General features: G+C 41.7%; 1 protein-coding gene across 4 annotated transcripts in view; it reads left to right on the top strand.

Annotated features, from left to right (window-relative positions):
- The first annotated feature begins 1,756 nt into the window (after positions 1 to 1,756).
- Positions 1,757 to 11,023, top strand: part of LOC110501016 (UHRF1-binding protein 1-like) — a 47,252-nt gene continuing 37,985 nt past the window's right edge. Inside the window, exon 1 of one of the 4 annotated variants that reach the window (XR_005038544.1) lies at positions 1,757 to 2,275. Coding sequence is in view for 3 of the 4 variants with exons in the window: in XM_036957171.1 (XP_036813066.1) it covers positions 2,232 to 2,275 (44 nt within the window). In the remaining variant the exon portion in view is untranslated. The remainder of the gene's footprint in view (positions 2,276 to 11,023) is intronic. The other 3 variants (XM_036957171.1, XM_036957172.1, XM_036957173.1) reach the window with 3 other exon arrangements.

The raw sequence follows: 11,023 nt of genomic DNA, 5'->3' as shown, positions 1-11,023 counted from the left end.
TCATTTGCTCCTCCCTTCATACGTGGCAACTAGAGTAGCCTTATTGTGTATGCCTCGACATCCTTTCCTAGAGTTCCCCCAAGCCAAAGCATGTTGCTATTCCAGATCAGGAAGTGTTTCGAACAACTATTCCTGTAAAAAAAAAAGAACGTTTTCCATTAACAATGCATGTTAACAAATAGGCCTATATTCAATTTCTTCCATTGTGCCGAAGTCATTAGGCTATTGGCATACTATTACCTAATCAGCGTAACCTAATCACTAGACAAGTAGCTATGTTCCCTCCAAATCATGATGGGATTGCTGTCACCGATTGCAAACTGAAAACCTGTAGAGTTGGACATTTGAATAGTTTCAATAACATGTAGCTAGCACCGCAATAAAAATTAAAAAACAAATGCATATTTTACATAAAATATATAACAAAACGCTCTGTTTTCTATTAATCTGCCACAAAATAATTGTTTTCACGTGTGTTTTTAAAGGTTTGATCAAAGTTGCAGGATGATTTAGTTGTCTGATGTTTGTACACTCCAAGCACTTTGGCCGTTGTCCAATAGAGTCTAACTGCAGACTATCAAGCCCATCATCTCTCAGGCCCCTCTGTATACTGCCACCTATTGGTGGAACATAATATCTCAGGCCCTTCGTCTCACAGGCTCCCCTCCAACGCCAGGATGCACACAATAAAGCGATTATTGTGGCTAGTCATATTAATATAATAGTTCAATTAAAACGTTTACATGCTTTGCAAGAATAACAATTTCCCTAATAATCCTATGTATATGGACACATCTGAAATCACCTGATGGAGCTCTGATAAATGCAGAAAATCAGCAATCACATAGATGTTATTTTTGAGAAGCATATTTGAATCTTAGTTCGGACATATAAAGTTTCTATGTGAAAAATACTTCTAAGACGCATACATTCAGTTGTTCCGAACTCACTTCACTCACGCCATAGAGAGAGCCTTGCTCGGCTGGTGCTAGCACATGCGCAGATCAAATACACTACTGGAACGTCGATTAAGGTGTTTACATGTCCTAATAATTTGAAAGATTGCTCCGAAAACCGGGTGTTTTAATCGGTATATGCTTACTTCAATTTTGACCTTACGCTGATTAAGATACAGTAAGCAGAGTAAGGTGTTTACATTACTTTTTCATAATCTGCCTATTGCTATAGTAAGTTTAATATCTAATTATTGCCATGCATGTAAACGTACTCACTGATATGACTATACTGCCAAAATGGCTGAATGAATGTTAGCATAGCATTACAGCTTGTACACTTTGTTGCGGGGATCTTAATGTTTGTGTTTAACTGATACTTTGATATCATGGATTTCCCCTGACTGTCTATACAATAAAAATGTGGGTCAAAAGGGAAATAAAAGTATTATCAGAGTTTTTAATTTAGGCTATGCCATCATTGTAGTATAATCATTGTGCAATGTTTTAGCTTAAACTTGGTGTGTGTTGTGTTAGATAGCAGATGTACGTGGGGGCGAAGGACACTGTTCATTGTGTATTAGTTTCGACCTAAAATTAATTGTCAGTCCTTTGGACGCTATCCTCTCTGTGGTAAACAGAAAAAAAGATTCTGCTTAATGTGTCAGACCAGGAAGGGATGGTCCTGGCATTGGAGAGGGGCCTGAGAGGTGATGGGCTTGATAGATGACAGCTGACACTGGACCCCTTTCCCTGCCTTTGTCCACCAGAGGTCACTGAATGACAGTCTTTCGAGAGGAGACTGGAACTGGACTCACAGGTAGACCGTAGCCCCGTCGGCGAAAAAAATCGCAGCAGCCCCACCGCCAAATATCTCCACGTGCGGATGTACTCTGCCACAGTAAAAACAGGCAATTACGGTTTCACTTCTAAAATAAAACAATACATGGGACAATGCTGACGTAATGCTGAGTCATCCATGCTCCGCCCGCAAGTCTTGTGTCTTTGACTTTGGTCGCCGTCCGCCCATCAGACGTGACAGCACAGGCCGTGTTTCCAGGTGCTGTTGCAGTGAAGATGGAATTTAGCACTAGTTGTAATGGCTTATTGGCCTTCTGAAGCTAGCTTGCTGTGTCTCGGAGGTTTGTTTTTCCCTGTCAAATCTCCGTGGGAAGGGAGCGAGAACTGGGCTAGTCTCACAAAGACCACAAAAAAATGCACCCTGACTCGGAATTGAGAATTTGAACTGCATCGCTGGGATACATAATTTATGTGGTCATGGCTGGGCTGATCAAGAAACAGATCCTCAAACATCTCTCCAGGTCAGTGTCAATCGATATGAACCAGGCGGAGAGACAAAATACAAGTAACTCCCAAAGGGGTTTCATTTGGGAACCAAGCTAGCGCGTTAGCAGCGCTGTACCTTAGCGCGCGGGAGGCCACTGACGGGGCACTCACTATGCTTGCGCAGCTGAACTTGGTTAGCGTAGCTAGCTAGCAAGTTTGCTTGTTGTTGGTTGTCAAAAACAAACCGGTGTCTGTCGTGTTTAGTTAGCTAGCTAACTGGCTTGTTTGATAACTGGTTATGGTTAACCTTGCGTGTTGTTAACGCAACTAATCTTCCTAGCCTAGGCTCCACCAGTACGTTACTATTAGCTGGCTAGCTATGTCCCGTTAATCATTGTTTAGCCAGATATAGCAAGTTTTCTATTTGTTAGGTTACATCAGTCATTGATTGTCATTAGCCACCCAGCTAGCCAGTTAGCCAGGTAAACTACACTGGTTAGCTAACTAGCAGCATATGCTTCTGGCAGAGACAAACACGCCACGTACTGACAGCTAGTACTACATCCAACCAGGTCTCAGAACATTTCGTAGTCTGTAATTTACTGTACGTTTCGTATGGTATGTAATCATTTTTGGTTATCCATCACCCATTTCGTATGTTAAATTACAATTCGTATTATGTTACGCATTCCCAAAACACTCTTACGAATTTGCAAAACGTATGTTACATTCTAGCAAGGTGGCTAACATTAGCTAGCTCGCTAACTTAAACAAGGCTAGGGGTAAGGTTAGGGGAAGGGTTAGCTAACACGCAAAGTAGCTAAAAAGTAGTTGGTAAAATGCATGATAGTTGGTAAAGTTGTCCATGATGATATTCAAACTCACAACCTTTGGGTTGCTAGACGTTCACGATATACGCCCACACGGAGCAAACAACCACCCCACTTTTTAGTTTTTGCCTTAACTAACCATCTATCTTAAGTTACATGTGGTATGGTTACATATCATACTAATTGTAGTGTCTCGGGTTTCTGTGCAAAATAATACGACATGCTCTGAGACCAGGTTGCTACATCGGGGAAAAAGTCATTTTGGCCAATTTAATAAAATGTTTATTTAACTAGACAAGTCAGTTAAGAACAAATTCTTATTTACAATGACAGCCTACACCGGCCAAACCTGGATGACGCTGGGCTAATTGTGCGCAGCCCTATGGGACTCCTAATCACAGCCGGTTGTGATACAGCCTGGATTCTAACTAGGGTGTCTGTAGTGACTTAGACAGTTGCACCACTCGGTAGCCATTCTGAGTGGAACACACCAACTTTACACTCTACTGCAGGGTTTCCCAAACTCGGTCCTAATCAATGCTTGATGATTAGTTGATTATTTGAATCAGCAGTGTAGTGCTAGGGCAAAAAACAAAATGTGCACCTGGAGAGGCCCCAGGACCGAGATTGGAGAACTCTGCTCTATTGCACATTTGCCAAACTCAATCAACGGCGGGGTGAGTGTTTGCAGGTTTTTGCTTCTCCCTTGTACTTGATTAATTAAGATCACTAATTATCAAGGAACTCCTCATCTGGTTGTCTCGTTCTTAACCAAAAATCAGCGGACACTCGGCCCTCCATGGAATGAGTTTGACACCCCTGCTTTACTGTATTTACTTGCACCGGGGCTGTATGTATGTCCACGCTTGCATTTGCAGCTTGGGATAATAATGCACCTTCCACAGCATAGAGATGACTAAGCACCTGTACACATCATACACACATGCCTTGTTTGTTTGCCAGTACCATGGAGACTGAGCAGGGAAGATAGAGGCCTTGTTTGTTGTAGTAGACAAAGTTTTGTGCAACCTTTTCCTCTCACAAGTATTTGATAAAGGATTAATAGACACATTTAATCAGCTAGTGAAGTGTAAAATATTTTTCATGGGTCATGGAGAGCAAAGACAACACCTGAGACCGAGTCTACACAATATAGTCCCTATCTTTGCAAAACAGTCATCAGTTGTCACCATTGTTATCGACAGCTTTCAGCTAGGCACATGCATTATTTATTGTTCCAGGTTGGTGCCTCGAGGGAAGTTCATCGAAATCCTTACCCATTATATTCTAAGGGGAGAACTTCTCTGTAATAACATAAATTGCACCATCACATTCAGTTGAACCTACCTACAACTGACTGATAATGATCCAATAGCATTCACGTCCTTACACCTGTCGCTCCAAGAAAACTGGCTTTAAACAACACATAATAACGCCTTTAAAAATAAAAGCTTAGATAAGACGTTGAACCGCCCATGTTACCGGCTGGATAAGAAGGGATGACTTGCAAACTGTTTTTGATTGACCTAGAACAGTAAGCTTTGTTATAGTCACGCACAATGCAGTTAAACAAGTGTTGTAGCTTTAGAAAGAGGAAAGTGCATTGGGCTTTTTAATGCATTGCTTCCTGCCAGCAATGCATTGTGAACAAAAGCCCTTGACTTTCAGTATTGCCAGTGGAGCCCTTGGTATTTATGCGGCAAGGCAGAGGCTTTGATGGCTAGTGGTTGCTGTGCCCTTCATGGTCCCACAAACAGTGGCCACAGCCAAGTTTTACATACACAGCCTATGACTGTCATTTCCCTTTAAGCCTTGTTCACACTGTAGGCCTTAATGCTCAAGTCAGTTTTGTTTTTCAAATCCGTTTTGGAATACTGACTGTCCAAACAAAGTTAAAAAGGACCAAATCTGATGTGTGTGTTCAGACAAGACATCTGCTGACATGGGTAAGCTAGTATTCATAGTAATGACGGGTCTGTGCAGTGGTGGAGACTGATTGGTGGTGTTCGTGCTTCTTATCAGTTAGAAGTTATGTATCAATCTAAAGTGACAGCAATGCTTGCCATGGACATGTCCCAGTTGATTTGAATGTTTAAAATCATAGTGGAAGAACACTTTTAATGATCCAACTTGAGAAATGAGTCATTTTTGGCTAGCCACAGCAGTCAACTAGCTAGCTAGGTAACAGTAGCTGTTTGGCTTTCTAGCACATTCACTCGTTTGTAAACAATTAACAAGCTAGTTAGCTACCACTTTTTTTAAATATATATATATATATATATATATATATATATATATATATATATATATATATATATATATATATATATATATATATAAATACACTGTCAACATATTAGGCATATCTTGTTCCTAGACAGTAGCTAAGTTTGAAAACCACTTGAAGGCAAATAAATCGTATTTGACCATTCAGACACAAGTCGCATGGCCAGGAATCAGATTTGTATCTGATTTCAAACCGCCTATGAAGGTGGTTTGAAATGTGGTGTGAAATAACACATTTTATGTGCTTTTGGCTATTCAGACTGCAGGAAAAAGAACAGATTTGAATCAGATATTCAACTAAATAGGATCTGACTCACTTCAAACTGGCAATGTGAACCACGCTTTAGTGTCCTACAACATCGGACTGTGTGTGTGTGTGTGTGTGCACATTACTGTTAGCGTCAGCAGGACCGGGGGAATTATGTCATTATCAGTTCCAAGGGTCGTTACGTGATTGGTTGTGCATTCGAAGCAGACCTGCTTGAAATAAGCCAAACCCACTGTTCATTATAGTGATGTCAAGCAACGTCAATGCTTGGGGCATATTCACCAGGGTTCCACTCAATGAGGTGCAACATATCAATGTTCAGATATAAATATGTAATGGAGAACAGCCATGCTTCTCTGTCATGTAGAATAGGATAGCATCATGTCCGCGCTATACTAGGAGTGTTTCCATCTGCAACGACCTCCTGAAGGCAGGAGAGAAAGGCTGACTCTTGCCTTCGAGGCCTTGTATGTCAAAACATTGGCCTTTGGGAACACACACAATGCGAGTGTGGCTGGTGTGAGGTGTTTCCACCAACAGTGTGGTCCCAAGGGTGAGTTGATAAAGATGTCCCTCTCCCCATTAAACCAATAGGCTCAGGTATTGACATGGCCCTGGATCAGGGCCAGACACAGCAGGGTCTGGGGTTACATGCACACACACACGCAGAGACTCTTAAATGTGCACGCAGAAACAACACACACACAAACTGATGTGACCTTAAAGAAAACCCACACATAGAGGTGTGTGTGTGTGTGGTCCAGTCACTATTGAGTGTGTCTGGGAGCCCTGGCCTGTGCTGTTTAAATATTAATTCTATGATCAGGTGTCAACGTTGTATCTGTCCATCTCTTTCTCTCTACATCTTACCTTCTCCTCTGTCTGGCAGGCTATGTCAGTGTTACTCCTCAACATTTCATTCCTAGGGGACCCTAACTGTTGGTGAAATTTTGTCTAGCCCAGCACTAACACATTTTGATTCAACTAGTGGTCTCTGTGGCACGGCTTGATGATGCGTGCAGGAATGTGACTGGACTGATGGGTGGATGATAGATGGAGGGATACCTACACAAACTGACACACACAGCCGCTAAATACAAATACTAACCACGGGGTCAGAGTCGGAGAGAGAAGACGGAAAGGGGCTGGCTAGGAAGATTCTGTTTTAATCTAAGACATTCCAAAAATGACAGTGAGGAACATGCTTTGGGAAAAAGGTGCTGAAGTTTTGGAATTCAGTTTTTTCCTTATTCATTCAAACCTACTTGTGCTAACCAGATTTGCTGGCTCAGTCAAAAGCATCACAAGAATCAAAAGTGACCAATGGGATGAGTTGCTTCTCGGAGGGAAACTGTTTAACACACAGCTTTTGTGGAGTTAGGTCTACTTTACTAGCTTAAATACTTGAGCGTCATTTGCAATAAAGAAATGAGGCCTATTTTCTCCACAATAACTCATAGAAAATATTGTATCCAAAATGGATGCTAGTGTACTTGATAGTGAACAAGAAATCAATTGGAACACATGATATAATGAATTAACTACAAGACTTAAGACAGTGTTTTCAAAATGGATGCTCCATTATCAAATCAGTTTGTGTGTCACGTGTACCGAATACAACAGGTGTACTAGACCTTACAGTGAAATGCTTACGTACAGGCTCTAACCAATAGTGCTAAAAAGGTAATAGGTGAACAATATCCAAGAAACAAGTTCACTTCATGGAATAGACTCTGAAACAATAGGAAAACACTAACAGAAGGCAGTGTTGTGATTAGAGGTCTACCGATTATGATTTTTCAACGCCGATACCGACTATTGGAGGACCAAAAAAGCCGATACTGATTAATCGGGCCGATTTAATATTATATATTTTTTTTGTTGGTAATAATGACAATTACAATAATACTGAATGAACACTTATTAAATTAAAATATAATACATCAATAAAATCAACTTAACCTCAAATAAATAATGAAACATGTTCAATTTGGTTTAAATAATGCAAAAACAAATGTTGGAGAAGAAAGTAAAAGTGCAATATGTGCCATGTAAGAAAGCTAACGTTTCATTTCCTTGCTCAGAACATGAGAACAAGCTGGTGGTTCCTTTTAACATGAGTCTTCAATATTCCCAGGTAAGAAGTTTTAGGTTGTAGTTATTATAGGACTATTTCTCTGTTTACCATTTGTATTTCATATACCTTTGACTATTGGATGTTCTTATAGGCACTTCAGTATTGCCAGTGTAACAGTATAGCTTCTGTCCCTCTCCTCGCTCCTACCATTGGCTCGAACCAGCAACACAACGACAACAGCCACCATCGAAGCAGCGTTACCCATGCAGAGCAAGGGGAACAACTACTAGAAGGCTTAGAGCAAGTGACGTTTGAAACGCTATTAGCGCGCGCTAACTAGCTAGCCATTTCACTTCGGTTACACCAGCCTCATCTCGGGAGTTGATAGGCCTGAAGTCGTAAACAGCACAATGTTTGACGCACAACAAAGAGCTGCTGGCAAAACGCAAAGAAAGTGCTGTTTAGTAAGCTCTGTACTGGTGGTTCCCCGATCTCGCAGCTGAATCAACTTTAGGAGACGGCCCTGGTGCTTGATGGACTTTCTTGGGCACCCTGAAGGCTTCTTCACAACAATTGAACCACTCTCCTTGAAGTTCTTGATGATCCGATAAATGGTTGATTTAGGTGCAATCTTACTGGCATCAATATCCTTGCCTGTAAAGCCCTTTTTGTGCAAAGCAATGATGACGGCACGTGTTTCCTTGCAGGTAACCATGATTGACAGGGGAAGAACAATGATTCCAAGCATCACCCTCCTTTTAAAGCTTCCAGTCTGTTATTCAAACTCAATCAGCATGACCGAGTGATCTCCAGCCCTGTCCTCATCAACACTCACACCTGTGTTAACGAGAGAATCACTATGTCAGCTGGTCCTTTTGTGGCAGGTCTGAAATGCAGTGGAAATATTTTTTGGGGATTCAGTTAATTTGCATGGCAAAGAGGGACTTCGCAATTAATCTGATCACTCTTCATAACATTCTGGAGTATATGCAAATGGTTTGTATGATGGCAGAGGCAGCAGAATGACACACATTAATATTTGTGTCATTCTCAAGATTTGTGTCATTCTCAACTTTTAGCCACTACTGTAGATCCCAGTCGGCAGAAAAGTAACCTACATTAGAAAAAGCTAAAAAAGATCTCCTAGAAAGGTTAGCCCATATAAGGGAACTAACTAAACAAAAGCTTGATCAGGAATGAGGTAGGTACAGGGGAAGTTTAATGAGCTGTTTCCAGTCATTCTGTGTGTGAGTGCGATAGGCCAGAGAAGCTGATCGGATCTTGCTACTTCCTTATGGCCACAGTCGGCAACACAACTGACCAAAGTATGAGTTCACTGTACCAGTGCTCTCTGTGTGTGTGTGGCCCGTTCACACGGTCCCTCTGCTCCTCACGCTGTGCTGAGTCTTGACTACATTAATAATTTATTAGAAAGGGAGTTGCTGCCCCAAATCACAGATCTAGGATCAGCTTACCCTCCCCAATCCTAACCTCAACAGTTGGATGAAGCGTGAAAACTGACCTCAGATCAGCATGTAAGGGTTACTTCATCTTATTGTCTTCAATATGGTATAGCCTATGGGTTGTGATGTGGGACAAATGAATCATGCTATATAAGTTACCAGGCCATCGGTTGTTTCAGAGTTGTGAATCTGTCTAGCGGTTATTAAAATATTGGTTAAAAGATGTTATTTAAATGTTGGCTGAATGTTGCAGCACAGTTGGGAGCTTTTGATCTATTGCATGGTACTTCTATCTGTGTCAGATTAGCTGCCTGCCAACCAGGTAGCTAACAAGATTACAGCAGTCAAACCGTGGCAGTCTGCTTCATTAACATTTGTCTGTGTGTTGACCGTGTGTTGTCGTGCTTAGGTTGTGTAATGTAGATCGATAAAATGAGAGTTAACGTAGTCAAACAGGCTGTATATGGACACACACACTTGTGGTGTATGAACACACACCGGTTGTTGTGTGGAATGTGGATTGATAAAAGCTGTCTGAATTACTGGGAATTCTTTATCTGTAAACAGTAATTAAGACAATGAACTTTTGCCTGGTATGTGGGTGTTTGGCTAACTACTAACCACAAACTGTTTGGGAGTCTAGGGACTATGGCACAAGGTCATGGGCACAGTGTGTGTTGGAGCTTTGAGCGGGGCCTAGCGATGGAACCCACCCATGCGCACCCAGGACACACACACCCATTGGCTGTGCTACCTCCTGATGAAAGATACGAGTTGGGAATCCCCTTACAGTTGAGACAGTGTGACACTAAAGTTCACACACCCTTGAGTACGGTTTTAAGAGGCAGCAGACAGGTCACTGTATCCCTCTTTTCCAAGTCTGTAATATGACTTTCAGCAGAACTCTATAATGTTCCATAACAGGCCTATAGGCCTACCTCTCTGTTTCACTATCTGGCTTCTCCTCGGTACTGGTATTTATTAGGATGCTCATTAGCTGCTGCAAAAGCATCATCTACTCTTCATGGGGTCCACATGAAACATTACCTAGTACAGAACATTATTAGTCAAGGACTGAAATACATACATTTAAAACATCCCACCTAACCTACGTATCCGTACATACACAATATCTAGGTCTAATACATAGTACAGTGCAAATTACAATAGAAGGGATGTATATAAAATGGTTGTCTCTCTCCACAGTCCTCTTTGTGCAGTAAGGTGTTATTTTTATCTGTTTTTAATCCTAGCTTGAGTTACCTGGGGTGGCAGAGTTCCATGTAGTCATGACTATTTAACACTGCGTTTCCCAGCCTCTGTTCTGGACCTGGGGACTGTGAAGAGACCTCCGATTGCATGTCTTGGGGCTGTACCGATGAGTGTCCAAACTGTGCCAACTGCATGAACAGACCGTTCGGTACCATCAATACCTCACACAAAGACCAATAGTGGTGCAGTCAATCTATCCTCAACTTTGAGGCAGGAGAGATTGACATGCATGTTACTGACATTCACCTCCGTGTACCATCTAAGTGCGATACGTGCTGTTTTGATCTGAATCAACTGCAATTTACCGATGTCCTTCTTTGCCGCACATGACCACACCGCTGGGCAGTAGTCAAGGTGGAACAAAACTAGGGCCTGTTGGATCTGTCTGGACAGACCTCTTCCCATTTTAGCAACTATTGAGTCTATGTTCTGACCATGAAAGCTGGCTATCTAGGGTTACACCCAGCAGTTTAGTCTCCTCAACTTGCTCAATAGCCACGTGATTAAATAATAGATTTAAACAAGGTTTAGCGTTGAGAGAGTAATTTCTCCCCCAAATTATGCTTTTAGTTTTGATATTTAGCACC

Source organism: Oncorhynchus mykiss, chromosome 21, assembly GCF_013265735.2.
Source record: "Oncorhynchus mykiss isolate Arlee chromosome 21, USDA_OmykA_1.1, whole genome shotgun sequence".
NCBI classification, from domain to species: Eukaryota; Metazoa; Chordata; class Actinopteri; order Salmoniformes; family Salmonidae; genus Oncorhynchus; species Oncorhynchus mykiss.
This window is presented reverse-complemented; position numbering and strand designations above follow the sequence as displayed.